Source organism: Phialemonium atrogriseum (genome assembly GCF_030411735.1).
Source record: "Phialemonium atrogriseum strain 8032-3 unplaced genomic scaffold QBC33scaffold_2, whole genome shotgun sequence".
Classification (NCBI taxonomy): Eukaryota; Fungi; Ascomycota; class Sordariomycetes; order Cephalothecales; family Cephalothecaceae; genus Phialemonium; species Phialemonium atrogriseum.
In genome coordinates, this window is record NW_026848139.1 from 2,346,730 (window position 1) to 2,374,289 (window position 27,560).

At 52.6% G+C, this 27,560-nt stretch overlaps 10 protein-coding genes across 10 annotated transcripts; 3 read left to right on the forward strand and 7 right to left on the reverse strand.

Moving 5' to 3' along the window:
• Nucleotides 1–36: 36 nt before the first annotated feature.
• Nucleotides 37–458, reverse strand: QBC33DRAFT_525587 (uncharacterized protein; the record flags this gene model as incomplete). The annotated part of the gene is made up of 2 exons (XM_060426830.1): nt 176–458; nt 37–110 (listed from the first exon to the last, which is right to left on the reverse strand). The coding sequence occupies exons 1-2, from the start codon at nt 364–366 to the stop codon at nt 38–40; spliced, it is 264 nt and encodes an 87-aa protein (XP_060288287.1). The 5' UTR covers nt 367–458.
• A 541-nt stretch (nt 459–999) lies between these two features.
• Nucleotides 1,000–2,280, reverse strand: QBC33DRAFT_555239 (uncharacterized protein; the record flags this gene model as incomplete). Its single annotated transcript, XM_060429613.1, has 5 exons — nt 1,000–1,436; nt 1,501–1,563; nt 1,686–1,804; nt 1,871–2,040; nt 2,140–2,280. The coding sequence occupies 5 exons, from the start codon at nt 2,278–2,280 to the stop codon at nt 1,000–1,002; spliced, it is 930 nt and encodes a 309-aa protein (XP_060288288.1).
• A 97-nt stretch (nt 2,281–2,377) lies between these two features.
• Nucleotides 2,378–3,355, reverse strand: QBC33DRAFT_174203 (uncharacterized protein). Its single transcript, XM_060422370.1, has 2 exons — nt 3,299–3,355; nt 2,378–3,217 (listed from the first exon to the last, which is right to left on the reverse strand). The coding sequence occupies exon 2, from the start codon at nt 3,151–3,153 to the stop codon at nt 2,476–2,478; it is 678 nt and encodes a 225-aa protein (XP_060288289.1). The 5' UTR covers nt 3,154–3,217; nt 3,299–3,355; the 3' UTR covers nt 2,378–2,475.
• A 766-nt stretch (nt 3,356–4,121) lies between these two features.
• On the reverse strand, nt 4,122–4,797 carry QBC33DRAFT_566210 (uncharacterized protein). Its single transcript, XM_060430451.1, has 2 exons — nt 4,468–4,797; nt 4,122–4,401 (listed from the first exon to the last, which is right to left on the reverse strand). Exons 1-2 carry the CDS (start codon nt 4,689–4,691, stop codon nt 4,197–4,199), a joined length of 429 nt encoding a protein of 142 aa, XP_060288290.1. The 5' UTR covers nt 4,692–4,797; the 3' UTR covers nt 4,122–4,196.
• Nucleotides 4,798–7,775: 2,978 nt separating this feature from the next.
• Nucleotides 7,776–11,242, forward strand: QBC33DRAFT_566211 (OPT oligopeptide transporter protein-domain-containing protein). The gene is made up of 9 exons (XM_060430452.1): nt 7,776–8,121; nt 8,198–8,360; nt 8,439–9,504; nt 9,581–9,662; nt 9,741–9,825; nt 9,907–9,978; nt 10,050–10,212; nt 10,327–10,542; nt 10,623–11,242. Exons 1-9 carry the CDS (start codon nt 7,817–7,819, stop codon nt 10,916–10,918), a joined length of 2,448 nt encoding a protein of 815 aa, XP_060288291.1. The 5' UTR covers nt 7,776–7,816; the 3' UTR covers nt 10,919–11,242.
• Nucleotides 11,021–15,914, reverse strand: QBC33DRAFT_525592 (uncharacterized protein). The gene is made up of 3 exons (XM_060426832.1): nt 14,085–15,914; nt 12,213–13,993; nt 11,021–12,109 (listed from the first exon to the last, which is right to left on the reverse strand). The coding sequence occupies exons 1-3, from the start codon at nt 15,731–15,733 to the stop codon at nt 11,301–11,303; spliced, it is 4,239 nt and encodes a 1,412-aa protein (XP_060288292.1). The 5' UTR covers nt 15,734–15,914; the 3' UTR covers nt 11,021–11,300.
• A 226-nt stretch (nt 15,915–16,140) lies between these two features.
• QBC33DRAFT_525595 (P-loop containing nucleoside triphosphate hydrolase) lies at nt 16,141–18,625 on the forward strand. The gene is made up of 3 exons (XM_060426833.1): nt 16,141–17,534; nt 17,671–17,758; nt 17,868–18,625. The coding sequence occupies exons 1-3, from the start codon at nt 16,283–16,285 to the stop codon at nt 18,472–18,474; spliced, it is 1,947 nt and encodes a 648-aa protein (XP_060288293.1). The 5' UTR covers nt 16,141–16,282; the 3' UTR covers nt 18,475–18,625.
• A 290-nt stretch (nt 18,626–18,915) lies between these two features.
• Nucleotides 18,916–20,007, reverse strand: QBC33DRAFT_525596 (zinc-binding domain-containing protein). Its single transcript, XM_060426834.1, has one exon. It carries the CDS (start codon nt 19,861–19,863, stop codon nt 19,363–19,365), a length of 501 nt encoding a protein of 166 aa, XP_060288294.1. The 5' UTR covers nt 19,864–20,007; the 3' UTR covers nt 18,916–19,362.
• Nucleotides 20,008–22,427: 2,420 nt separating this feature from the next.
• On the reverse strand, nt 22,428–22,673 carry QBC33DRAFT_555247 (uncharacterized protein; the record flags this gene model as incomplete). Its single annotated transcript, XM_060429614.1, has 1 exon — nt 22,428–22,673. The coding sequence occupies one exon, from the start codon at nt 22,671–22,673 to the stop codon at nt 22,428–22,430; it is 246 nt and encodes an 81-aa protein (XP_060288295.1).
• A 2,452-nt stretch (nt 22,674–25,125) lies between these two features.
• Nucleotides 25,126–25,626, forward strand: QBC33DRAFT_511558 (aspartic peptidase domain-containing protein; the record flags this gene model as incomplete). Its single annotated transcript, XM_060425848.1, has 1 exon — nt 25,126–25,626. The coding sequence occupies one exon, from the start codon at nt 25,126–25,128 to the stop codon at nt 25,624–25,626; it is 501 nt and encodes a 166-aa protein (XP_060288296.1).
• Nucleotides 25,627–27,560: the final 1,934 nt, after the last annotated feature.

Here is a 27,560-nt window from a genome sequence, read left to right on the forward strand (position 1 = left end):
CTGCAACATCAAATCGATTCCCCTGCCCCTATCACTATCACCATATAGCCTCTGATATCTTGTATACAGGGTATGGCCAAAATAGTACCACACCAGCTACAGGAACGTATCTACACAAATGGTGTTTAGAACGACTGCCAATGATCCTATCACAGAGGTCTCATGGTGGACTCACAGCTGCAGTGCTCGGCCAATGTGTCTCAACGGTTGTCCCCAGTCTGCGGGGGCGTGGTGGGCAGGGCGCCCACCGAAGGCCTGGCGGGCTCCTGTGGAGGCATACCGCTGTAGGGATAGATTTGGTGAAACCGACGTGGGGCTGGTAAGACGGCTGAGATGGCGGCTTCCGCGGAGCAACTGGTTACGCATTTTCTCTGGTAATTACCAAGCTATGGGACAGACGATGGCAGGCCCAAGAATCGCCTCGCTCAAAGACTGAAATAGAAGTCTGACAAGATGAGAGCAGTAATAAGATTCCAGAATCACATTGTGCAAAAAGTTAAACCACTTCTCCTTCTCTTATAGGACGCGAGTGGTGCCACTGCGGTGTCAGAGGCCGAATCAGAGGCCGAGTCAGAGGCCGAGTCAGAGGCCGGGAGAAACTAGTGACCGAAGCAAATCCCGGAGCAAATACCGGCATTGTCTGATGATTCCAGCCCATAGACCGGGATAGATAGGCAGTGTAACGGATGACTAAAAACATTCCATTGTTATTTTGTCTACCTGGGTATTTCCGCGGAGACGTCTTGTCTTGTGTGTACGAACAACTCCTACCCCGCAGTAACTGATGCGAGGCTAAGGTTATGTCGAGCGAGGCGACCACCTCTCACATAATTGGACACATTAGTCAGCCTCCTCCCCTCCCAAGTCCCACACATCGCGAAGGTGTAGGAAGAGGAAGTAGCCAACCTCTATCGGTCTGTCTAGCGCCGGATAAAGGTCGCGGAGCCCAGAGTTGTATTCCGTCCAACAATTCCCATGTTGAATGCCAAATGCTCGCCATCAATAATACTCATCATCCACACGACCTCGCTTTCTGCTGCCTGACTGAGATGCATCTCCTCCAACCTCGCTCTCTGCCAAAGGGGCTGTGACATTTATGCCGACCTTCAAGGCATGGGCTGTCACATCCATCTTTTTTATGAAGCACCACTTGGTGGCGTTCTTGACTGAATTCTTGATCTCTCGTCCGTTCAGTCGCCACGTCGCCAAATCGTCAAGATCTTTGTCGGACAGCATGACTCGCAGACCAGCCTGGAACAGAGTATCTTCATGAAGTTGGAGAAGGTTCTGCCATAGCCGTCTTCTGTTATCAAACGTCAAGCCTGAGTACTTCAAGTGGATGTCAAGACGAGAGATGAAGGCGTTGTCAAGCTCTTGCGGGAGGTTGGTAGTGAGAAAGATGATGCCGGTGTAGTATTCGAGCGACGAAAGCATGACTATTGTAGCAAGGTTCAGCAACTGAATCCCAAGTCAGCTCTTAAATCCTAGGAATCATCTTACCACAACTCAGGTCTCGTGCCGTCTGGCTAGGCTCTAACCTAGACCTAAGGAGAGCATCTGCCTCTACATTCTGTTAGGAAAGATCCAAAGGTAGAAGAAGGTGTGGTTACTTGCCGTCAAGAAGAATGATCGCATTCCACTCTGAGCAAAGGTCAAACGCCGTTCTCAAGGCTCTCTTCACTGACGACTGATCAGAGCCCAGTTCACCAGCATGCAGGTGATATAGGGGCTGCTGGGACTTGTCGGCAACTGCGACGATAAGCTTATGATCTGAAAAATGGAGAAGGTGTTGGTTTGGTCTTGCCTGCTTCGGCTGTGAGTGTTTTACCGGTTCCAGAGCTGCCACTCAGCAATGCCACCAGACCCTGACCTGTTGAGAGTCTTTGTCAGTAACCCTAAGTCGTCTTCGTCTTCATCATCAACTCCCTCGTCCGTGGCTTCGGTATACAGCCCTTGCTTCTTCAGAGGTTTGACTTCAATAGCCGATCCGGGGCCGAATTTCCCATACGCGAACGCGTCTATGATGACCCGCCCAGTGATCTAGGAAAACTTAGTCCTCCAGTGCTCATTTCTGAAGAGACCCGAGGTGCAAAAGTGCATAGCAGGACCACATGGTGTTCGGGGTATTCTAGTACTCACATTGATGGATGGCCTTCCAGCCCTTATATTTTCGCATGCACAGTTCTCGTCTTCATCGTCTTCATTGCCATATCCGTAATTGTCGAAGATATCGCCGGCAAGGCATTTTCGGGAGGTTCCGACGTGTTCTTGGTAAGACATGTTGTTGAATTCCAAGAGTCTGCGGCCGCGTTTCCCAAATCTCTGCTCGAGTTTGGCGGCATCCGGATGGAAACTGAGCGGGTAAACATTGAGGTTCGTAATGAGCCGAGTACCATGGAACTGATTCACTCGGAGTCGGGCCTTTGCTATCCCAAACCTTCTACCATCGAATCGTAGAAAGCGGCCGTGGATGGTTCATGCCGTTGGATCACGGTCGACAGAGTCAACGTGAAAGACATGGTCCTGCCCAGCGATGCAGCTGTAAACAATTATCCCACGGGGGAATATGGTCCAGAGGTGTGCGCAGTCGATCAGCTTCTTCTCGTGAAGCTCAGCAACCCTCGGAGAGGTCCGGTGGAACAGCTGCCCCATGACGTCAACCAGGAGCTTCAGGTGTTTCTTCTCTTGGCTTCCAGCAGCGTGGCTGTGGTACAACTGGACGATTTGGGGGTGAGCGAAGAACAGCTCCTTGAATGGGGTGTGGATGGTGAGTTTGTGTTTGCCGAGAGGCGTGCCCAGCATCCCACCCTTCTCCAAGATTGGCGCAATCTCATTGCGGATTACAGAGCTCTGTATCGTAATGTGTCGCGGATTGATCTCCTTAAGACCGCCGAGGGTGTCGGCCATGTGATCTTTGCCGTTGTAGATACAGATGGCCGCCCCGTCGTACTTTTCCTTTGCCACTTCGGGTACGAGATTAGGGAGCCTTTCGACCCAGTTCGTGCAGCATTTACACGCCGGAGGTCCTTCATAGAATGTCTGAACAGTTATTTCTTCCCCGACGGTTGGCTCATCCACCTTGATGTCGGGCATAGGAGGGATCGTGAAGAAATCGTATAGGTCATCTCCACCTGTACTGAAAGTGGATCCCATTCACCTTCTGGAGGCGCGACAGCCCAAGCATCGTTGAAGTCCGGCGTATCGGATGTATCAGCATCTGGAACAATACAGTATGTTGTCAATTATCGCCCCACGCGACTATGGATTCAGGAAGACTGCAGTCGCAAGTAAGACTCACCCATTGTGTTGTTCTCTTCAGCGATTTGGATTGGATGGTTCCCTGGCTTGTTTTTCAGTTGGCTTCGAAGCTCTTTAAAGCGGGGGGCGGGCGCAGGTTAATTATATGCGAATTAGATCGACCCGTGGTTCGCCTATGAGCCGCCTGTTTCTCCAAGCCAAACCGCAAGCCTCAGCTGAGCTTCGACCCCTGTTGTGCTAATATTGTTCAGCGTGGAGCCCTGTGTGGTTGCCTTGGCGGCAAACCCCCCCCCAGCGCCCCCCCCCTCCTGAATCAAACTAGCCCATAGGGTGACTTTCCAGCGTGATGTTCCAATTGGTATGTAAGATGGGCTACAAGGCGGTGCCTGCCTGCCTGTGCCAAAAAAAAAAAAAAAAAAAAAAAAAAAAAAAAAGTGAACCTGGCCTAGGCCAAGTCCTTGCAGAAGATGACATTTCAATTGAAGCAGTCTAATAATCGGAAAGTGTCTTGTTCCAAATCCTCCCCATCATATACAATATCATCTAGGCCATCTGGGTCCCATTGCCTTTCAATAAGGTTAGGTGTGGGATCAAACCGCTCCTCACTTGGCTTCAGGAGACGACCAGATTGGTCACGGTTGCAGCACACATGAAATTTATCGTGGTCTCGATGCTGATACAACGGAGACGGCTGGAAGGTGTCGCCATGATCTGTTTCCCCCATTGGATCCCACACGCGTCTATCAGCGACCAGACCCCCACGGGGAAAGCAAGATTCCATTGGGTAATACCCGTGCCGCGTCCGCCTGCGACATGGCAAGAACCGTTCCCATCCCTCAAGTCGATCTAGGCGATCAGTCCATCGGGCATTCTCAGTGGTCTGCCGAGCGAAGAAGTCTCCAAAGCCGTTGTCTTTGTTTTTGAGTGGCACATTGATCTTAGCGTCCCTGCCTAATAAACTGCCTGTTCTTGAAGCGCTCCAGGCACTCGACTGCCAGGGGCTGACCGTTGAGAAAGAAGGTGGTCTTCTTGCCCATCCGGGCCATGCGAGCATCACCCTTGGCGACGAGAATCTTCATGTCATTCTGCCTGATGTTTTTCTGCAGCCCCCACAGATTGAACTTGTTGAGATATTGGCGCCGGCTGCGAGACGGTCAATGGAGGAACTCGGATGACGACCGGCGTGACAGCTGCAGGGCGTCGGCCCACCTTGCTATGAATCCATCGCGGGCGAGGATAGCGACAATTTCGTCCACGCTCTTATCTTCATCGTGGTACAATGTGCTGATAGTCGCTCTGCGCAATTCCCATTCTTCATTCTTGTGGCGATAGCGGCGCTGCTTGGTGGTCGGAGCTGCTCGGGAAGGGGCCTGTGTCTCCTGGGAAGCCGGTGGTGGCCCCCCCTTTGCCGCCAGCGGTCGGAAGCGCTTCATGGCGGTTGAAGAACTGTCACAGATGACAGCAACATGAGTAACGCGAGGAAGTAGCAGCTGAAAAACTGTCACTGTATCGGCTTCAAGACGATAGAAACGATATGACGGCGGGAAAGGAAACAGAGAGAGAAAAAGAGAAAAAAAAAGGCGACTGGCAGATGGATGTGGCTGGTTATTCGGTCATCTCCCCCCCACACTCGCCCCCTCCTCCCCCGGTCACTACAGCCAATCAGCAAAAGTGCACACTAGACAGCTGCCAAATAAGTAGCCAGAACAAAGGTGCACTCCAAGCTTGCGAACCAGCCCAGTCAAAACGCCGCCGACGCCCCCCTTGGTTGCCTTAAGCATCGGCTGGTTCGGCAGCCCGCCCTCTGTCCCCCAAACCAGTAAAACTGAAGTGCAATGCATGCAAATGCAGGGGGTCATCAGTTGAACTTCATTGAGACAGGCCGAGACCCGCCACTGAAATACCCAATCGCATGGGCTAGCAAAAGTGCAGTACAATAGGTTTCAGTGTCATACCGTGCCAGGGCAATGAAGTTGGGCCCTGGCTGTCGGGGTTCGAAAGGGAAGATGTGGCAAACCAGGCCAAGGTGGCCCAATAGAGAGCTAGACCCCTAGGTTAGTCTCTGTTCCAAGTTAGCCAAGTGGAAGCAACGACGAACTGCCATAGCCTCCACAAATCAAAAGTCGTGGCAGAGTGTAGTGCACTTCTGTCTGTTTGCCCTCGCTGACGAGGTCAATATCAAAATGATGGCAGGGTAGAAAGCACCCTTCATACGTGTAAGCTGGCCAGGGCAGTGCGCCGCACCTATGTCTACCCGATTCTTGTCTGGATATAAATCGCTGCTCTTGGTACCTACCTAAACTTGAAATTTCACCTTGGATTCACTCGTCTTCTCAGCTTTCTGCCGCTTATACATACCTCTTCCAACCGCAACCTATCTAGTCTCCCGCGTCTTCAGATACTAGAAGTCGACCCACTTGGACTTGGACACACCCTTCACGAACCGACACTCCCGTTATCAACCGTCGACCAAGCCTTGAAGAGGAACCTGGGAGCCTCGCAGCAACACCAATAATGTGAGAGTCAAGAGTGGCCCTTGGCAACATGAATCTAGTGTTAACTGGACTAGGGACTGCACGAAGAACAACGACCTTCGAGGCGTTGGTAGCTGGGCCGTATCACAGGAACACGCTAACACCCATGCTGGCAAGAAGAGCTCCAAGCCCTCGAAGACCCATAGAGCTACGTCGGCCACTCGACCCGTTAATATCGACATCCCGCCAACTCTGTTGGCACGATGGGTCAGCAACGGGGAAGACGATCCTTGGAGCACAGTGGCATCTGGGGCCAAGTAAGGTAGGGATGAAAGCCTGGAGTGGAGACGGATGCATAGGTATCTTAGGTGCGTTGGGTGTCATGGAAGAGGTCGGCTTGTTATTTTGGCAGATAGTATTCTTGTTGCTAGAGATCTCCTGGCCGTGTCTTGGCATTATTTGAATACGACATCGTTCAGAACAACTTGATACCAGCAATTCCCTGGCGGCGGGCTTGTCGGGGAGCTTGTAGGCGACACGGTCGGCCTTCCAAATCCAGAAGGCGTCCATGTCAGGGCACTCATGCCTCTAGAGGCTATCGTCGCGTTAAACCAAGCCACAACAAAGTTGGCGGCATCCGTCGTATAATTAGCGAAGTAGCTACGGCCGACTGCCGAGTTGATCGCACTGTCGCAGAACACATTGAAAAAGGGGGAGAAGTTGCGGCACGTGCAAGGTCACGTGGAGAGAGAGAGTATCAAAGCCGGAACGGCTTTCAAGGTGACTTTGGGAAGGCATGCAAGCACGTACTTTTCCAATATACGGTCGGAGACCGCCCTCACTTCCTTACAGGGCCGCTGATCTTTATTGTGTTTGCTTTGTTGTTTTGCCCTGTTTCAACACCACTTGTATCGCACCAGGACCGCGTCAGGTTGGCGTACGGTTTGCAGGCTGCGGAGTTGTTCTAGGGGAAGCTCTGTATCATAATGTTGGATCAGCGTAGTCATCTTAACTCTAAATGGGCTAATCTGCGTGCATGCGAGCTTCTTGAATTATCCGCTTATGGCGTTCCACCTCTCTCCGACGTTGGCACATTATTTTTGTCGTAATTAGCTCCATGATGATTTGGTGGTGCGGATTGCCTTCCTGATTTAGACTTTTAGGTATGTATCTGGGGTAATACTCAAGCACCCACCTAGAATTAGCCTTCGTCTTTCGACAGTCGTCATCTGGGAACTTCTGCTTCGCAACGATGTAGTCGAAAAGCTGGCCCTTCGTGGAAAGCTCTTTTGTTAATGAGGTAGATATTGGCATCTTGGTTGACGTAGAGAAAGCAGGCTTGGAGGGCAAGAACTCATCAAAAGTGCAACGTCCTCACCAAGTTCCCAACACGGCAGCGATCCGAGGGAATATTATCTTGAGTTTCGACCGGACATCTTAGAATACACGGCACGCATCGACCGACACGACACCTTAAAAATACACGGCGCGCTTCGACCGATACGACACCTTAAAAATACAAGGCGCGCTTCGACCGACACGACACCTTAAAATTACTCGGTGCTCTTCGACCGACGTTTTGAAATCCACGGCGCCCAACTGGCTGGACGCTGTAGGTGACGTCGTCCTGTTCTTGCAACCTTATCTTCGGTAATTTCGCCGACCAGCTCGCCGTTAATTAATGTCCCGCTGGCTGGCAGGTTCCGAAAGCTTATCTGTCGTAGGTCTTTGATAGGCCAGGTATGTAGGGTATGGCCCATCCCATGATGTAGGATATCAGCCGGGAGTGCGGAGTGTATGTAGCACGAAGGCGGGGATCCAATCAGGTTGGAAAGGGATCGCTTGAAAAAGAAGGTGGTCTCAGGCTTAAATAACCTTCCCAATCTAGCTGATAGTAACACCAACTTCATGTCTGATAATATGGCACTTCTGCGTCTAACCCCGCGTTCTCCCCCGAAGGGTTGTGGGTATCTGGTTTATATCAACCCATTGGGGACGCTTGGCAGTTTTGCGAGTCCTAGGAATCCTTGTTCTTCTTGGCACCTCTTGACTTAACTAACCTAGCCAGCCAGCAACAACTCAGCATGGTTTCCTGGTTCCGCAAGCGCCCGGGGTCGCTAACGGTCGCCGAGGTTGCCGACTCGGGAGGCAATGCCGAGCCCGAGATTACACGAGCTACCGGCAGCGACACCGATTCGGCCCTGGAACAGCTGAAGAAGTTCAAGAAGACCCACCAATGGGATTTCAACTTGGACTATGACCAGATCGAACAGGTAAACAAGGCCGTCGACAGCGGCGATACGGAGAAGGGGGCAAGTGTCGAGCACACGTTGCTTGAAGAAGATTCTCCCTACTTTGAGGTTCGCACAGCCGTGCGCAATTACGACATGTACGCCAAGCAACCTGCTCCTTGATTGTCTGTCCATTTGCTGCCATTGCTCACATCGTCGCGTGTCAACCAACAGAGATGTGCCTGCGAATACCATCAGGGCGTGGGTTATTGGCATGTTTGCAACCACTGTCGTCTCGGCCGTGAACTTGCTCTTCTCCCTCCGCAATCCGTCCATCAACATCTACGTCTATGTCGTCCAACTTCTGGCCTACCCCGTTGGAGTTGGGTTGGCACGGGTAAGTTCCCTCTTAATTATTTCAGCGCTTGATAAAATCTGCGTGCCGATGGCATTTCTAACGTGTCTCTGCGTCTAGATCCTTCCCAACCACCAGTTCAATACCTTTGGCCTGAAGTGGAACCTCAACCCCGGTCCTTTCAACATCAAGGAACATGCCGTCATTGTCATGATGTCCAATGTCTCCATCCAGGGCGGTGTAGCGTACGCGACCGATGTTCTCCTCGCACAGGAGGTTTTCTACAAGCAGAAGTTCGGTTGGGGATTCCAGATGCTCCTGGTCATTACCACTCAGTGCTTGGGCTTCGGTATGGCCGGCATCGTCCGTCGTTTCTTGATCTGGCCCGCCGCCATGATCTGGCCCCAAACACTTGCCAACACAACGCTGATGTACACCCTCCACGACCACACGCCGTCGGACCCTGCCGAGACCAACGGCTGGAAAATTGGCAGGTACCGCTTCTTCCTATACGTCATGCTCGGAAGTTTCCTTTGGTACTGGTTCCCCGGCTGGATTGCCCAGGGCCTCAGTTACTTTGACTGGATCGTGTGGATCGCGCCCACGAACCTGATCATCAACCAGATCTTCGGGAACCAGACTGGCTTTGGCATCATCCCCATCACCTTCGACTGGACCCTGATGACTGCTTTCATCGGCAGCCCGCTGCCTTACCCCATGTTCGCCATCGTCAATACAACAATCGGCGTAATCATCTTCTTCTTGATAGCCGGGCTGGGTGTCAAGTACACGGGCACGTGGCACCAAGACTACCTCCCCATCTCGAGCACCTCGTCCTACGACAACACGGGCCACCGCTACAATGTCAGTCGCATCCTAACTGAGGACCTTCGTCTCGACGTCGACGCCTACAAAAAGTATTCGCCACTGTTCCTCGGCACTTTCTTCAGCCTCTGCTACGGTGTGTCGTTTGGAGCCCTGTCGGCAGTCATTGTCCACACAGTCCTCTTTCATGGCAGGGAGATCTACGAGCGCGCTCGCCTTGCAAGGAACCAGGACGCCGACGTCCATCTCAAGATGATGAAGAAGTACCGCGACACCCCCGATTGGTGGTACTATGTCTGGTTTGCTGTTCTGTTCGCACTTTCTCTCGTCACCGTCCTGTACTGGGACACCCATCTTACATGTGAGTTTGCACCGACGACCATCGTTTCTTGGCCGAGTTTCTTGGTAATTGTCAAACTGATAGCGCGCGCGCGTAGGGTGGGCCATGATCATCGCAATGATCCTCTCTATTGTCTTCCTGGTCCCGATCGGCATGGTTCAGGGTATCACCAACACTCAGTACGTCCGCGCCGTCTCGGAGAGACGCGCGTATTAGAGAGACCCTGGCCTTTCTCAGTGGCGCTAACCCGACCATAGACTTGGGCTGAACGTCTTGACCGAGTTCATGATCGGCTATATGCTTCCCGGCCGACCCATCGCCATGATGTTATTCAAGACTTATGTGAGCGCCAAAAAGAGCTAACTCTCCATGTACATCCCTTCAGACAGGAGGAGGTGGAATAATCTGACCTTGTCCTCGTAGGGATACATTACCATGGCCCAAGCCTTGTACTTCCTGCAAGACATGAAGCTCGGTCACTACCTCAAGGTGCCTGTAAGTGCATCCGGGCTTCAACGCTATGAATTACTCGATATCCGTGTGCCAATCTCACCTGATTTCTACAGCCTCGTGTAACCTTTATGTGCCAAGTGTCGGCATGCGTGTGGTCATGCATCGTCCAGGTCGCCGTTTTCAACTGGGCACTTGGCAGCATCGACAACGTCTGCAGCCCGGACCAGGTGGACGGCTACTCGTGCCCCGGCGCCGGTGTCTTTTACACTGCCTCTGGTACGTCGCATTTATCCTATCCCCCCATCCTCGTCTAACCAACCCTTCCTTTCTTGGGAGTTTTGCCCCTTGACCGGCCCCCGTGCTGATATTGGCATTAATTCCGTCTCGCAGTCGTGTGGGGTGTGGTCGGACCTGCCCGTATCTTCGGCGCTGGGGCCTTGTATGCTAAGCTACACTGGTTCTGGCTCGTTGGCGCAGCCACACCTGTCATCACCTACTTCGCGGCCAAGAGATGGCCCCGGAGTCCTATTCGGTATCTGCACTGGCCGGTTATTTTCGGCGGGAACGGGCAGATTCCGCCTGCGACTGTCTATATTTACCTCTGCTGTGAGTCAATACCCCTTTCACATTTGCTTCTCTTCTCTGTTATCTTCCCCATGCTAACAGGGGCTCGCTCGCCCATCTAGGGGGGGCCATCGGAATGTTCTTCAACGGCTTCATCAAGCGCAGATTCAAGGGCTGGTGGGGCAAGTACAACTACATCACCTCGGCTGGTCTCGACACGGGCCTGTACATCAGCACCTTGGTTATCTTCTTCGCTCTCATCCTACCCCAGAAGGTCAACCCTCCCCAGTGGTTCATGAACCCTCGCGCCGATGGGAACACCCAAGTCAACAATGCCTTCAACAACCTCGACTCTAACGGTGCTGCCATCAAGGCCACTGTGGCTCCTGGCGAGACCTTTGGCCCTTCGACTTGGTAGGGTTATTTCTCTCGACAGCAAGTGGGTGGGATTCATGATGGAGCTGCTGTACCTATGTGATGTGGCAGTGGATATCAGGTCAAAGTGTTCACTCCCAATGCGGTCAGATTGATTATGTGATAATTAATGTGCAATACTATGACACCCCGGCCCAACGAATGGCTAGAAATCCCAACGTGAAGAGTTAGAGACCTATGACCCTGCGCAATGACGAGGACCAGAGCCATTTCTTTTGCTATGGAGGACGCATCGAATTGGCACTGGAGCAGCCATGATGGTCCCGGCAATCTCTGCCGCCTCCCATATATATCGACTAGAAACCATGTTCCTTCATTTTGACCATTATTGGTTGATAGAAATGACCTTACAGATTGCAAGCTAATTAATTGCAGCTCAAAAACCCTTTCCTCGTCCAGTCCAAGCCGCTACGGACAGGCACGCTGAACGCCTTGTCACTGTCCACGAATGCGCCTCTCAACATCTCCCAGACGCTCAGCCCCCTCCTTGTATCCGACGCCTGCCCATCAAGTTCGGGGTTCCAAGTTCGCCAACCACCTGCCTGCGCTATCTTCCACCTCAGCACGACTGGTGGACTCACAAGACTCGGCTCGCCGGTACGACCGTCTTCTGTGTCACTGGTTAGGGGCGGCGGAGCGTTCGAACCAGAACGCAAAGTTCCTACCCTTTGCCCCAGCGCCTTCGACGCTTTGTCGGGAGCAAGCGTGTCGAGAGCAAGGTAGATGTAGCTGCTGTCCTCTGCCTTCTGGCCTCCTCCCCCATCCCTATAGCTCAAGCGCGGATTCCGCCGTGGCGACGATGTCGGGAAATAAATGGCTTCCCTTAGCGTCAGTATGGAATTCGCATCTTCGCAGTCGGTACCCTGCCCATTTGATGCTGGCCTCTGCGGCAAGCTGATTTTCAGGATTTTCGGATCGCATGTCAGCGGCGGCAGCGCGATGACCACCTCGGCGTCGCTCCAGTAGGTGAGAGCCAGCGGCAGCGGCATACCATCGAATGTGTACGTGCATCGTCGAGCCTGGCCCTCGCGCAGGAGCGTGTCGTCGCTGCCGCCCTCGTGATTGAAATTAAAGGTCGAGACTGTGACGCGTGCAGTTGTTGTGCTGGCTTTATCGGGGACGAAGGAGATGGAGAGGAAATGCAGGAAGGTGCCGCAGGCGGAGAAGCGAAGTTCTGAGGGTAAGCTATCAGTAATAATTATTACTCATCGGGGGGCGGGCGGTTGGGGGGTAGCCTGGGCGGATATTGGGTGTTGATCCTTGGACAGATAAATTACCTCGTAGACTCGCAAGCGGCGCCTCTTGGAGATCTGCTTGCTCAGGAAGATGTTTCTTCCTCTGGGTATGCTCGGCGGTGTTGATGACCTCTAGCTGGCGTGCGGTGTGGGAGACGACCACCAGGGGTAGCAGCGGATGCACGGCGCAAGTGACTCTAGACCAGACGCGAGGCTGACCACACCAGGCATGCCACACTGGGCGGCTGTTGAGTGGCACCACTATCAAGCAGTCGCTGACAAGTTCATCCGAATCGGATTCGTAATCCGTCTCGGATGGCGTCTCGTGAGCAGCCTCGGCTTTGGTGTCACTGAGCGACTTCGTCGACTCTGCGTCTGGCTCTGTGTCAGAGTCCGAGTCATCGTCACTTTCATCCTCGGATTCCGACGAGTGCGAGTCGTCCTTGTCATCCTCTCTGTCCTCCCCTTGGGACTGGCAGACACCGGTCTGCAGGACGGGTTTATACTTCTGCCAGGTTGCGTGTAATATCCGCATAGACGAATCCCTGCTCGTGTCAGGTCCGACATCCTGGGTAGACACAACTTCCCAAGTTCCTCTCCTACCGACATTCTCCTTAGAAAACGGGATTGGTGGGTTGTGCTCTTCGCTATGATCCTGCATCGTCAGTCTCACGCCTAGAGTCTCTGGATTTATCCTCAGTACTTGGACAGAGTCTGGGCTCTTGGTCCGCTGGGCGATAAATATTGTCCCACCAGCTTCGTCGCCTCGAATAATCGGTAACCTATGCGTGCTTGACGTCGGGTTCTTTTTGGAGAAAAGCGGTATCCGCATCCTCTTGAACTGCCCGACGTTGCCGCCGCTCTCGTCCCCCCGACATAGCACGTCGGCCCAAAGCGTCCTTCCGACAAACGTGGTATCGACTAGACGCACATCGGCGAAGGAAGAAATACCGTCAATCGATTCTTCAAGTTGTGCAACCCTCACCACCTTGGATTTTTCAAGCGGGATAAGGTGGCAGCTCGCATCGAAGTGCCTCAGCGGAAGGCACAGCTCGAGACCTGCAGGGCTCGTGGTCAGGACCTCTCGCCACTCATTCACGAAGCAGCAGAGTGACCGGTCTAGCAGCATGCCCTCTTCCGAGCAACAATCTAGCCAAGTCGGAAGAGGGAGGCCGGAGAAGTCCTCGTCGCGCCACTGCAAGCCCCTAACGCCCATCGTGTACGATCCACCTCCCCGGCGTGCGAATCGGCCAAACAGGTAAGGCACGACACGGGACTGGACAGCGATACACGTCCAAAACGCGGGACTCTTGAGGAATGCCCTGACCATCTCGGTTATGGGCGGAGACGGGCGGATATCCATCAGATGTTGGGCCCAGAAGGTGGCCGCGTACGGCAGGAAGGCGTGGTTCCGGGGCGTCGGCACTTGAGCGAGGATGGAAGGGAGATCCAACCCAGGCTTCTGGTATCGCTCGTACTGCAGGTAGGTGAGGCAGTCGAGCCCGAGCTCTTGGTTTGCGCTGTCTTGCGTCACGAAGTACTTGCGCAGGTGCTGACGGCCTTCTGCGCTGATGCTGTCTTGGTCCTGCATGAAGAAGTCCTCCACTGTTTTGTGGCAAAGCTTGAGGCGTGGGTTGTCCAGATTGGATTCTTGGTTCGGCCTATCGAAGACGACGAGGGGACTGCAGAGGTCTTCGATGACCCCGGCCGAGGAAACCCGTGAAGCTTTATGGTCCTTGGCTCCCCGGCGGACGGCCAATGCTTCCAGCAACTCGTTGAGGGAGACAGACTGAGCCGCTGCTATCAGGATCAGGAATGTGCGTCTAATTAGTATTCCATGTTAGCATATCTGAGAGGTGCCAGGTGATTGGAACCAGTAGCTAATTGGCTAGACAAAGCGTAAAAAAATCATACCGGGCGAGTTCCTGCTCCTCCTCAGTTTTCTCGGAGAGCTTTTCGAGCGACCGCATGTAGTAGCCGTTCAAGTCCTTGGGAAACTTGCGCAGGGCCATGTCGATTTCCTCTTCGCAAGTGAGCCCCTCACCGCGTAGGGTCTCACAGACTAGCCTTGCGTATAAAAAGTTGTCCTCGTCTTCTGTCCAGTTGTCGACACAGTCGTGGCAGGTGATATGGCTTGAGAAATACGCGTGGATGTCCTTTGAGATGAAGCTTCGCTCTGGCTGGATTTCTACGGCGTTGAGCCCCTCCATGACAGATCGTATGCTTGTGTGGTTGCGACTAGTAAAGAGCCACTTGACTGTGCCGTAAGTCGGCATCTGGATGAGGTGTTCTAGACTGAGCAGGATTGTGCTCTCCTGGATGCACTCGTCGAGGCCGTCAACAACAATATAGACGTGCTCGCATTGCGTGGCGAGCTCGTGAACAGCGTGTATGGCATCGTGAAGAGCGTTGAGGGTGATGGCGTGGTTCTTCATCTCGGTCTGGTACATGTCCACCAGCTTATCTGGCAGGGTCGTGACCAGCGTCAATAGCTGCAGGGCCAAGGAGCGCAGACCGTTTATTCCGTGCCTCCGTACGGAGTCGCTGAAGGAGTAGAAGAAGTACACCACCTTCTCGCCCCGCTTGACAAGGTGGTCTACTATCGTGGCTGCAAACACGCTCTTTCCAGAGCCTGGGGGTGCGTTGTACCACAGCGCTGCATTCTCGGTGGCATCCCGCCAGTCCCTGAACCGTTGGTCCTCAAACATCCATTGGCACGTGCCCTCGTGGCGACGGTCAAGCTGGTCTTTCAGGTCGATTCGCGCGTCGACATGCTTGTCGCCCATGATCCACTTGACGATGGCACCTCTTTGAGCGGCCTCCCTGTCCTGCCGTGTCTGCTGCGCCGCCGTCGCCTGCGCAAGGGTCAGCACCTTGATGCTGTCCCGCCTCAAGCCGTCAAGTGCAGTCTTGATGTCCTTGTCCAGGGGCTTCGCGACGCTCTTCAAAACCGTCTTGAACATGTTCTGCGACAGCGTGTGAGAAACGTCGTACCAAAACTTGAGAATCTGCTTGTACGAGCTGGCGAGCAGGTCCTGCATGTCCGCGGACGAGTCGTGTGCCTCGGCGAACTTCCCGTAGCACTTGAGGCTGACCCCGATCTCGTCCAAAGCATCCACCACGGCCTCGAGGTAGTTGTTCATCTTGATGGCGAGCTCCAGGACGATGCGGGCGCCCGAAAACGCCACGCTCACGCCAAACGGTGCTGCTTGTGCGAGATTTTCACACGCCATCATGAGCTTCTGAAGACCATCGATGAAGGGGCCGACGCGCGTGAGCATCTGGTGGCTGCGTCCAGTCCGCTTTTGAGCCTGGAGTCGGCTCACGAAATCCCTCAGTTCCGCCGCCGAAACTTGGCTCTGTGTCGCGCCGCTGCCCGCCTGCACCAAATGTTGGTTGTGAAGTTCTCTCACGAAAGGGTTCTTCGCATCGTCCCTCTTTTTTAGTTCCGCCAGAAACTCAACGGCTGCTCTTGAGAAGGGGCTAGCTTTTGATGCGTCATTGTTCACGAGCGTCGCCGTACTCGAAACGGCCGGAGAGTCCGTGATTAGGAATGGCGCCATGGCCGCGATCACGCGATGCCAAGAAGTCGAGAGAGTTGCGATTTACCAATCTGTCGCTAGGCTGCTCGCGCTTTGCACTGGGGCATCGTGGAGCCAGATCGGTGGAGGTTTGTTTGGAGTCTGTCAGCCTAACCCCCCCAAAAACCTGGGGCTTGGTCAGTCAGACGCAACGCCATGTAACATTGCTGGCATGGCATGGCCGACCAAAGCAGCCAATCGTGTTCGCGCCTCGGGAATTTACCATCCTTCTAAAATGGGCTATGCCTTTACGAGATGCTGACAGACATAGCATCCAAGCCGCCACTTCCGGTCCAGGCTGGTCCAATCATCACGCAGTGTGGATGCATTTGCGCCTTGCCGTTTTGTGCCCCAGCCACCCAACCGAAGGATCCCAGCCCTGCTACTGAGGGAGCGGGGCGATCCGCCGACATGGAAGGGATGGGAGAAAACGAAAACAGTTGCACCCACTAATTACAGCCCAAGAACAAATTTTACATTGCGAGGAAATCCCATACCAATACGGTCTGATCCTTTAGTGAGTCGGCCACCATGTCGACTTTGGATCCAGATACCGGCTCCCGATGCGAGTTCAAGACGTATCATACAGTACCCAAGAAGGATGGGAAGCTCGCAACAGAGACCCTCATCGAGCCCTTCGGCAAGGTGCGGGTCACCGACGACGACGCTCCCTATGCCCTCGTCGTTAAGCGTACCTTCACCAAAAAGTACGACCTCAAGTCTGTGACGCTCACTGTCAACTCTGCGCACATCCTCAGAGCTTTCCGTGACGTTATCGGGGACAAGTACCCCGCCGTGGCAGCGGACTTTACCACTCCCTTCACCCTCCAGAGTCCGTTCCAGATGTTCATGCACTACTGGGACAAGCTGGAACAGCATCGCAAAGAGACAACAGACAACTCGGTTCGCCAACACCTGAACCTGCTGCTGGAATTCATGCGCAACGAGATCGGCGCCGACCGGGACACTGTCATGACTATGATTCAGAAGAATCAGATCACGTATTCGCGCGCATGGGTCCTCTTCAGGCCCGGCGACCTGCAATACACCACCGTGATGGGCCACCCGTGGCTCCTGCGCTGCGACAAGACGGCCTACGAGACCAGTACCACCGCCGGGCCGTACATGGAGGTGCACTGCACGTACACCGACCACGACGGCAAGCTAGCAGGCCAGGCAAGCCACGTAATCCGCATCTACCAGAAGCGCAGCTTCGGCGGGGAGAACCCGGCCTTCATCACCGACCTACCCATCTACCCGAGACGCTTCGTCAAAGGCGCAGACGACCTCGAGGCGACGCTAGAAATCCGCGGCCGCAAGTTCCTCGACCACAGAGGCGTCTCGGTCGAGGCGTACGATGGCCTCGCGCAGTTCCTCAAGGAGCCTCCGTACTCGTTCTACCACCCTGAAATGGCCGACTTTGAAAGTGTCTGGCTGCCGTTCAGCGAGACCGGAAGGATCGTCCTGGACAGGAAGTCCTTCCAGGAGGACCAATACTCCAGTGGGGTAGAGGTCAAGGTCGCAGAGCAGGAGCCCCTGTTGTGTCCCCCGTATGCGCTAGGGTATTCGCTGAGTCGCAAGGACTGGTGTCGCTTTTTCGTCGACGGCATCAGGAAAATTGAGTGGGAGCACGACATATGGGATTCGCTAATCCTGAACGAGGAGGAGAAGTTGGTCTTGCAGGCCCTGGTGACCTGTCACCACTTCCCCGAAAATGCACGAGATCAACCGGAGCAAAAGGGAAAAGGCTTGGTGATCCTCCTCCACGGAACACCTGGCTCGGGTAAGTCACATTGCTCCTGCGCCAATGGAAGTCGTTGGGTTTCTGCTAGGACTGGTTCGCTGGGACTTGAGAAAATACTGTTTTCTTGCGAACCGTACTTCGTTGATAGGGCGCTAATCAACTCTCGATAATGTAGGCAAGACTCTGACAGCCGAAACGGCAGCAGAAGGGTCACAGAAGGCCCTCATCTCAACCTCTCTCGCAGAACTGAACAAGGATCGCTCGTAAGTACAGCAGCACCTCGTCGTCAGATGCCATCAGCCAAACCAAACCCGCCTCCCGCAAGGAATAATTAATTAGACACATACTGACATGAAACGCCTCAAATTTCAGCCCCTGGATGTTCGAGTACAATCTAAAGCGCATCCTGCAGTACGCCACCCTGTGGAAGGCTATCGTCCTGCTCGACGAGGCCGACGTCTTCCTCGAGGCTCGCAACCCCACCGCCGACGGGAGCAGCAACCGAAACTCGCTCGTGGCAATCTTCTTGAAGGAGCTCGAGTACTTCTCCGGCATCGTCTTCCTGACAACCAACCGGCTCGCGTCGCTCGACCCGGCCATGAAGTCCCGCATCCACCTAGCCCTGGGGTACGCGCCCCCAGACCTGGACAGTCGACGACGGATCTGGACCCGCTATCTGTCGAGCGTCCCCGAAGATGAGACGGACATTGACGACGTGGACGACACGGTCGACTTCCTTGTGAGGGAGAAGTTGAACGGGAGGGAGATCTCTAACGCGGTGAACACGGCGCGCACAATCGCGAGGTTCCGGAAGGAGAAGCTGCAGTTGGCTCATGTCGAGAGCGTGCTTAGAGTGAGGCATGAATTCGACAGGAGCCTGCGGGACGAGGCTAGGCGGTTGACATCCTCAGCAACAGGCAGCGGCGGCCTGCTGAAGCGGGATTCCATTGTGACGGCTGAACCTGAATACAAGTCTTGACTAAAGGGGGTTGTTAGGGTGTTTAGCTGTAGACCTCTTGCGCCACGAAGATAGACATAGCTTTCATCATATGCTTTATGGCTTGCCCTATGGGTAGCGCTAGGCACAGGCTTGTCTGTATTAGACTGCTGTAATTAAAATTCGCTTCACCATGCAGCTCTCTGCGCCGCAACTCGATAACTGACTGTCAACCAAGATAACAAATGGTTAAGCCTGACTAGGTTGCTGCTGTGGATGATTACTGCCAAGCGCTTGAACCACAGTATCGTCATCACTATTGCAATTGTCGCTTGGGAGTCTGCACGCTTCCGACGATGGCAGCCACGACTTCGGCAGCACGATGGTGATGAATAAGTAGCAGTAGTAGTAGAAGCAGTAGTAGTAGAAGCAGTAGTAGACGAGCCGACAGCACATCTCAATCCATCTAACACTAACCTTACTCGCAGACTCAAGCACGCTTCTACACGCTAAATCATGGCGATCAAATACAGAGGGAAAGCATCACGAACGACATCATGTTAGGGCTTCTCATCCAGGCCAGCCTCGAAAGGGTCATCCATGGTCAAGAGTCCCCGAGCGGTCTCGTTTCGCTTCCATGGCATCAATTAGCGGCGGCGATTTCGGGAGGTGCAAGTGATGATATATTTCAAGGACGAGATGGAAGCCCAGGAGCGGCCTTGGCAGTCCGAGCTGCTGCTTATATAGTACTAGAAATAGTAGTCAAAGTACTGATGTACCACATATCCTCCATGCACCGCGCTAGCGCGAGTCTCAACCAAGCCTCGTCGTCGTTCATCCCCAGCACATTGAAAGGCGCCCCGGGAAGGTCAAGCTCTTGCACAGCCAACAGCTTCGGCGCCGCGGCGGGTCCATCGGGGGTGCACCGATTTAGAGCACCCGGTCAGACCTTTGCTGACAATAACCACGCTTACAGCCCTCGCAAAGTTCACGCTCATGTGGTGGGCCTTCTTTCTTGTTGTAGGGCTGCACCTCCATCCAAACACCTCCCCATTTGTTCAGCCGATATGCCACTCGTTCGACGTACGAGTTCTTGTCAAGTGTCAAGGTGCCCAGCTTGTTGCAGGACCTGCAGCGTTGGTTGAATACGACTGCGTGATACCCATTGTCGGGATATCCCTTGATAAGTATTGCCACCGTCTTGCTGCTCCAGCCACGCGTGGAGCAGCCATCGTTGTCGCATCTGAACGCGCCCATCACATTCGTCGAGTATTCGTTGTTGGCGTCTTTCTTGGTGCCTTTGTTGTTGAACCACGTCGAGCCGATTTCATCAGAGACTGCCTTTGAGACGTCCCGATGAAGCCACGGAAACGTATAGGAGGCCCTCGGCTCTTGCTTGGGCTTTTGCTTGGGCTTGTTCTTTCTCGCCATTTTCGATAGGGGGTGCAACTGTCGTTCCCGAAGCTGGCGATGCGTGTTCGAGGTCAAGCAGGTTGGGCGAGTCAAGCAGAGCGACGAGCGGTGCGGCGCTGTGCGCAGGTTTGGCCTTGTGGTGACGCGGGACGCTCATCTCAGTCTCGTCGCGGTACCCAATGTGATGCCTAAATCACGAGATCTCCAGGTTAGCCAATTGGGACAGACGCAGGTTGTGGAACTTGTGGCTTGCTATCGACGGTCCAATCATGTAATCCTTCTTCTAGATTCATGGATAAGTGTGGCTTCGGAAATTACCCTATCCGACAACTGTCCCAAGTGTGATGTCTATCGAGTCGATTGCCCTCCTGGTATGTCAGTGGTCACTGATTCTAGTTCTTACACAGGAAGAGGCAGCCTTCGACCCTGTGATACAGCTCTCAGGAACTCGTGCTCTTGGGATCCCAATCACCATTTCCGCCCAAAGTCTCGACCACGACGGCGACTTTGACCGTCACGGGTGGCGAGACCGCTCTGTCTTACTTGTTGATATGCGTCGTGTGCCCGTGATGCTTCATTTAACTCCTGAGCTGCCACATTTCGATTCTGATAAGTCGTCTTATAAGTGTTCTGGGTCTTGGTGATCCGCGCGAACAGTTTAGCCTTCGTTGACGCTATGTCCTCATCATCCTTCCTTAGGATTCTGCTCAACCTGTCCTTGAAACATTGATGGGCTAGTTCGACTTTCTAGGGATCCTCTAGGACGCGGCTAGTTGTCCACTCCGTTAGTGTCGAATTCCTTCAGCAGGTAATGAATAATTGGACAGTGGTAGAACATTGGGCAGTCGCCTACAGATGGTCTTCAACCTCCCCGTTCTTCTCGAACTCAACACGCTCATTGGAGTCCGCTGTGGGCTCATTATTGTCCGTTGCAGACTTGTTGGTGTCCGTCATTGGACTGCAGGTCTCCATCGTGATCTCCACGTCAACAGTCTCCATTACTGGCAGCAATGAGATCTCGGTCTTCTTTGGTGGCTAAAGCAAATCAACTGAGGCCTCTTTTTGGGCAGTTTAACGTCGGATCTCTAGGTACTGATCCGAATTATCTCATTCCCAATGACGGCCAGTCTTTGATACAAGCCAGTTGTCACTAGATACAAGCCAGTTGTCACTAGAGACAACGCGAGGTTTCGCTGTGAATCCTTCAAATCCGGGGAGACACTATCCCTCCCGACTCGAGAGTGTTAAGCACTCTTCAACGAAGGACTAGAAGAACACTATAATTGGGCGCGACGAAGCACACTCGTCCTGCCAAAATGCTGGTGCCAACCACTGATTCTCGCCAGACCTATCAGCGGTGGCCAAGGGTGTTCAGCTGAGAAGAAACATGTGTTTGATGGAAGCTAATGATTCTGGTTGGAGTTATCAGTGGCGGCGAAGCGCTTTCAGCTCCGGACATCCGTGTGTGCCATCATCCCGTTGATTCATGGCCTTGACCGCAGCTATTTGTCTACAAAACTCATCACAAGCTCTGAGCGCATTGCCATTGGACATACTTCCGTGGGGGTTGCGTTTTACAACGCGGGGGCCAACGGTGATTCGCGAACAATTTGCAATATTATCTGCAGCCTCCCACTTTTCCTACACCGGCCGAACTCTTTTCTATACCGACTGATGGAACCCGCGAATTCTAATCCTGCATTCTATGCGATCCATTCTGACTGACAATTAGATTGCTCTGTGTTACGTCGGTTGTTAGCCAAGCAACACGCGGGATGTAGGAGCTGTGTTGAGACAAAGCAGAAACCCTGCCATTAAAGCATGGTAAGGCGCTTGAGCCACTCGCAAGCTCGCAGCCCCTGCTCCAACCCCCTGCTCTAGCTAAATACGTCACCGAGCGCATAGTACTACGCAGTACATACACCTCCTCCAGGATTTTAAACGTTGGCGCGAGTACCTGGTAGGGCCATATTGCCACCGCCTTCTAAAATTGTATATCACCCCTTACTAACGTTTGAAATCCTAGAGGAGGTGTACACCTCTACCAGGGTTTCAAGTGTTAATGCGAGTAACCTATGTAGTGGGGCCATACAGGCACTAGTACTATTTTTAGTAGTACGTTGGTAAAACTAGAAGCAACCTAGTGCGAAAGACATTCTGTAGATTCTGACTGGAATAAATCACGTGAGTTTCACGACGTTTCATTTCTTTTAATTATAACAAACATCTGCTTTACTTCCGTAGGTAGGTAGGAAGACGATAAAGAGAATGATAGAGAGCGTAAGAAAGGTATTCCCAAGAATAATAGAGAGCGTAAAGAAAGGTATCCCCGAGAATGATAGAGAGCGTAAGAAAGGTATCCCCGAGAATGATAGAGAGCGTAAGAAAGGTATTCCCGAGAATGATAGAGAGCGTAAGAAAGGTATCCCCTGCTCCGCAGAGCATGACAAAGGGTGTTCAACATGATCGATTACTTGCAGCAGTTTGACCCCTCATAGCAGTAAAGCATGCAGCCAATAAAACCCCCAGTGTCGTGGATGTTCGCTGCCGAATGGAGATAGACATTAGCATTTGCACACAGGTTAAACTTGATCAAACCCACAGCAGGTAGCATTGCACTGGATGCACGTGTCCTTGCCATGATATAGACAGCCGCTGATAGCCCTCTCCTTGAGCTGGCCGGCAGCCATGTTGTTGAAGCTCGCTTTGGCGCCAGGGAACAGTTTTTCCACCTCATCAATTTTAGGGAAGGGGTGGTCTGCCTTCGGAGCAGCCATTGCAACGGAGGCGAAGGCGGCAAGGGCGAGGACAACAGCGTTGAACTGCATAGTGGTTGATGTTGGGTGGATTTGTTGGTGGATTTGTAAAGATGAGTGTTTTGAGAGAGAGTTATCTTCGTGCTTGAGCTGTTTAAATGTAAAGCTTGTTGGGTTGAGGAGTAATAGGTGGGAAAAGAGAGAGATCTTGCTGCCCCTTTATACTGGAGGATCTTGCCAGTCTGAAGAAACTTCGCTTGACACAGTGTTTCTGTATCGTTCTATGATTATGCCTGCTCTATACACCTTGTTAGGTATGCCTTTGTAGGTTGTACAGGGCGGGCGAGGAGTTGGTTGGCTAGGGCAGCCTGAATCCTGCAATCCTTCCGAAGCCCAACAGCAGATACGAGGCTATGATGTGGTATCAAACCACCACTAGCGGGCCGTGCCTATCTTTTCCAGCCCGTGTGTCAGGCGTTACAAGCCGTATAGCCTCACATGGGACATCATAGCCCGGAGGATGCGCTCTGAAGGTTGCGCCATACACGGCATGATTGGACTCCAGGAGTTGGCAACCGCCGGTTTGGGGACACAGCCCATGCAGCGTGTGTGGTATGCTCATAACGGTGAATATAGTATAGCAACACCACCGGCTACCACGCTGCCAAACCGATATGGTAATGGATTTAAAGGCTTCGCGGCCCTCAATCCCGGCATCGCTATTTCCGATGCAGCCAAGAGCGAGGGCGGAGCTGATCAAGCAACTGTTAATTACCTGCCGCTTTGGAGTTGAGATAGACGAATGGGGAGATTACTGTAAGAATCTTGGGGGAGTTGCATAGGTTGGAGCGAATAGCGGAATCTTACAATATAAGGCGCAGGGCGCGAAGGTTTCGGTACATGGTGCCGAAACTGCTGAATCTTTTGGTTCATTGTGACTCAGTCGATTCGCACGCTGGTTCTTACAATTGTTTCGGCACCACGTGAGTCTACTGGTGTGCGGGGTTTGAGTCGCCAAGGGCGCTTGAATTGCCAATGTGGTTTTTTCCAGCCCCGCATTCAATTGCCGTGAGGAAGTCATGCCGAGAGGCTTTGAACTTGGCAGGATCTTACAATACAAGGCGCGGAGCGCGAAGGTTTTGGTACAGGGTGCCGAAACTGCTGAATCTTTTGGTTTATTGTGACTTAGTCGATTCGCGCGCTAGTTCTTACAGTTATGTGGTGTGAGGGAATCAGGTTGATCAATTTGACTAGCCAAATCTGGGCTTTATTGAATACAAGAAGGATCTATTGAAGAAGGAAAAGAAGGAAGAGGTGCAGCGCGCTTCTTACGCTTTTTTATGGATCCCAATCCGTAAGCGACGGTGCCGCGAAGGGGCCGGGTCTCGGCGGTCCTCGCGGTGGATTGATTTTCCACCCTCCATTCGGTTCCAAGCGGTCTTCGGTTGCCGGGGGTCCCTGACCGAGGTGGTCCCCTAGACCGAGGTCCCCACACGGGTGTAACCTGTCACATATGCAGGAAGATATTACCAGGGTAAATAATGCTCTAAATACCTCTCAGCGATGTGAAATTAGCCGCCTTGACTGCGTGTGGTTTTCAGCTGTCGTGCATCCGCCTCAAAGACAGCGTGCTAGCTAATTAGATAAGACGCCTCTAATATTGCACCTAGGTCCAGCTGCTAGGTTATTAGCAAGACAGTAGGGACTTGTGAGAGGGGTGCGATCTAACCTTTTGTTGATAATCCCTTTTTGGTAAAAAAAAAAAGAAGAAAAAAAAAAACCAACATGCTAGTGCCTTAACAACAGGCATGGCATGGGTTCCGAGTCTAACCAAATCAACTGCATCCCACAACTCTTAGATACCGTCGTTGCGGAAAGCGAATTCATATTGAGATTTGGGGAGGCTGGCTGCTACTATCTCATAATGTGGGGGGGAAAAAAAAGAAACAAAGGATATACTTGACGAAGAGGCGCCGCAAATTAAAGGCATGATGGGACAACACCGCCTCTCTGTGGTCGATGACATGTTCAATTTGCGTTCTGAAGGATCAGCACGGGACGCCGCCAAGCTCAGGGATGAAAATAATTATTTTCCTGATCCTCGCTTAGGCGATCTGAAATAGACGGACAACCCAATCACGTCAAGGACCAATCTGCATGGTCTTATTCAACGCCCCGTCATCCTTCCTAACTAACCGAAATCTAGATTCATCCCTGCCTGTTTAACAGACGAACAAGCCAATGGCGATGGTTGTTATCACGACGTTGTTAGTTTTTGGTTAACGTTGATAGTAACGTGTGCGACCCTCTTGAATTCAGACGGTGGTTTGAAGTCCAAGGGGGAACATAGGTTTCTATATATCGTAACAGTCCCGTTCTACACATATACTAGACCCTGACAGTTTGTTTCTTTTGGGGCCATGCGTCTCTCCCATATCCTCGCCTCCACGGCAACCATGGCCGCCGTTGCCTCAGGGGAGGTTTTGCAGCTACACCGTCGGGAAGGCGGGCCGAACCCTGCGCAATGACAGGCACCGAGTACGGCCTGATCTACGACGTCGAAGTCCAGTTCGGCAACCAGTCATTCATCCTACTGGCAGACACCGGGAGCAGCGACACATGGGTTGTCCGTGCCGGCTTCCGCTGCATCGACAAGGCCGACAGCTCGGAGCTGAAGCCCGAAGACTGCCAGTACGGCACCACCTACGACCCACCCGACAACCTCGCTCCCGTGGACAACCAGACATTCAGTTTGCAGTACGGCACCGGCATTGCCATGGGCGTTGTCGGCTTCAAGGACGTCACCCTAGCCAGCATCACGGTGCACAACCAGACCGTCGGCGTCGTCGACAGCACCACGGACGTCGGCGACGGCCTTATCAGCGGCATCCCGGGATTGGGCTACCCGCCCCTGACGTCGGCACACCCAGGCACCAACTACCCCAACGACTCACTGCTGCTCGACCGCGCGCGCTACGACCTGCTTGTCACCACCATGCTCAAGCGCGGCCTCGTCGAGCCGTGATTCAGCCTAGCCGTCGAGCGGCTCGACGCCGACGCCGCCACGGCAGCTAACACGACGTCGTTCCAGGCCGTCGTCGACAGCGGCAACCTGTGGAACATGGTTCCTCTCTAGGTGGCCGCCTCGATCAAAGCGGCGTTCGAACCCCCTGGCGAGTTTGACAAGGCAAGCTAGACGTACAATGTGGGGTGCAATGCGCAGACGCTGAGGGGTTGGCCTACCCCCAAATACAGCAACGAATACAGGCTATGCTTATAGAAAACGCTATATAATTTGAAATAGCGCTAGTAAAGACAGGGGGCAAAGCTTGTAGAAAAACAGAAGACAAAGCTTGTAGACATTTTTAGCAGTAAAATTGACAAAATCGGTATGCGTATAAAGCTTAAATGTAGGCAAAATCTTTAGTGTTATTTTTAAGTTGGTAAAATGCTTATAGGTAGAAAAGGCTGTAGGTTTTGTTTGTTAGCATTACCTAAGCTAATATAGCATTATAAAATGCTAACAATACATTAGCCTGTTGTTTAAGGTAAATAAAAGTAAATAGTAGTATAAAACTATAGTTATAGCTATTTAATAGTTAACTAAAATGTATATCTAAATTACTATAAAGCTATTTGTTTGTTTGCTTAAATACTTGTTTCTAATATGCAAGTATAGAATTAAATGCATAGCAAGCAAAGTTATTAGTTATTTGCAAGCAAAGTATAAGTTTATTAAGCCTAGCAAATAGTTAAAGATTGTAAAATTGATAAGCTAAATCTTAGACATTGAGAAGGAGAGACACAAAACTACCTACCTACTTACCTCTCAACGTAGTTTACTGCTGCTAAGGCGTAGGCCTTAACAGCAGTAGCTACGTGATTAGCTAGCAGGCAGATAGAATCGTGCTTTTTCCTTACTATAACGAGTCGCAAGACCCAGGTTGGCAGCAAGACAGAGGCACACAGGTGATCAGTCCGACTAACTTATACAAGGTAGCTAATTGGCACAGGTTCCAAGAGAGAAGGCAGTCGCGACAGTATCGCTAGTAAATCAGGTAGAAAACTGTCTCAAGTAGCTTCTCAGCCAGAACGTATATTAAAGCCTGCCCTCATAAACCTTCAGGCAGGTCCATCACAGTCTTTAACTCAGGGCTGCCCAGCAGTCCCTACGCAAGCCTCCCGCAAGAACCCCGTAAAACCGTCAGCCAGGCCAGCTAGACCTTCCTACCCCGCAAGGTAGGACTATACTAATTACAAAGCCTTCCAATTGAAGGCCACGCTCGCGCTAATCACTCAAAGCCACTTTATGTGGCAGACCAAGCCACCTCAGCCACTAGGCTTTCCCAGGCCCCGCGCGTGAGGGCAGAGGCAATATTGACCTAGGCCTTCAAGGCATAACAACTATCCTCCCTCCAAGGAAACGTCTGCGTCCTCAGCGCCCTACCCAATTACTCGCCAGTAAGTAGGCGCCTTCTGCCTAACTAGCTAGCGCCAAATCCTTGTTAAAAAACCTTCTGCAACCTCTTTTTTAGCCAGGTAAGGAAAAAGAGTAACCGACTTAGCAGGAACCTCACTTCCAAACCCTTTTCAACCGTCTAATCTGCTTGCCTACTGTCAAGGCCTTGCAGGCTAGGACCTAGAGAACCGGTAGAGACCTCACAAAGTCCTTGCCACTACCGTCGTCGCTGTCGCTGTCATTGCCAGCCTTTGTAAGCGCAAGCCTCTTCCTTCCGCAAGCCTTTTCGTACGCGCAGACTGCCTTCAAGGCGTTTTCTAGATGCTCTAGCGATTCCCAAGTGTTATATTCTGACAGCCAATTTGCCTACTTGACAAGGTAGTGCTTCACGCTGTCAAATTCAACGTCATTGCAGATTTCTTCAACCTCCCATTCTTCCTCAGGGTTGTCAAAGTCTAGGCAAGGTAGTAGACCTTTGCTAAGGCAAAGGCAGTAGTCTT

Bases quoted from the DNA above. Each gene is read 5' to 3' on its own strand.
- QBC33DRAFT_525592 (XM_060426832.1), bottom strand. From the start codon at position 15,733: ATGGCGCCATTCCTAATCACGGACTCTCCGGCCGTTTCGAGTACGGCG. The intron at 13,994-14,084 runs GTATGATTTTTT...AATACTAATTAG, and splicing joins GAGGAGCAGGAACTCGCCCG to ACGCACATTCCTGATCCTGA. The intron at 12,110-12,212 runs GTAATTTATCTG...GCTTACCCTCAG, and splicing joins GCCGCTTGCGAGTCTACGAG to AACTTCGCTTCTCCGCCTGC.
- QBC33DRAFT_566210 (XM_060430451.1), bottom strand. From the start codon at position 4,691: ATGAAGCGCTTCCGACCGCTGGCGGCAAAGGGGGGGCCACCACCGGCT. The intron at 4,402-4,467 runs GTGGGCCGACGC...ACCGTCTCGCAG, and splicing joins CGCGATGGATTCATAGCAAG to CCGGCGCCAATATCTCAACA.
- QBC33DRAFT_174203 (XM_060422370.1), bottom strand. From the start codon at position 3,153: ATGGGATCCACTTTCAGTACAGGTGGAGATGACCTATACGATTTCTTC.
- QBC33DRAFT_525595 (XM_060426833.1), top strand. From the start codon at position 16,283: ATGTCGACTTTGGATCCAGATACCGGCTCCCGATGCGAGTTCAAGACG. The intron at 17,535-17,670 runs GTAAGTCACATT...TCGATAATGTAG, and splicing joins CCACGGAACACCTGGCTCGG to GCAAGACTCTGACAGCCGAA. The intron at 17,759-17,867 runs GTAAGTACAGCA...CTCAAATTTCAG, and splicing joins GAACTGAACAAGGATCGCTC to CCCCTGGATGTTCGAGTACA.
- QBC33DRAFT_525596 (XM_060426834.1), bottom strand. From the start codon at position 19,863: ATGGCGAGAAAGAACAAGCCCAAGCAAAAGCCCAAGCAAGAGCCGAGG.
- QBC33DRAFT_566211 (XM_060430452.1), top strand. From the start codon at position 7,817: ATGGTTTCCTGGTTCCGCAAGCGCCCGGGGTCGCTAACGGTCGCCGAG. The intron at 8,361-8,438 runs GTAAGTTCCCTC...CTCTGCGTCTAG, and splicing joins TTGGAGTTGGGTTGGCACGG to ATCCTTCCCAACCACCAGTT. The intron at 10,213-10,326 runs GTACGTCGCATT...TCCGTCTCGCAG, and splicing joins TGTCTTTTACACTGCCTCTG to TCGTGTGGGGTGTGGTCGGA.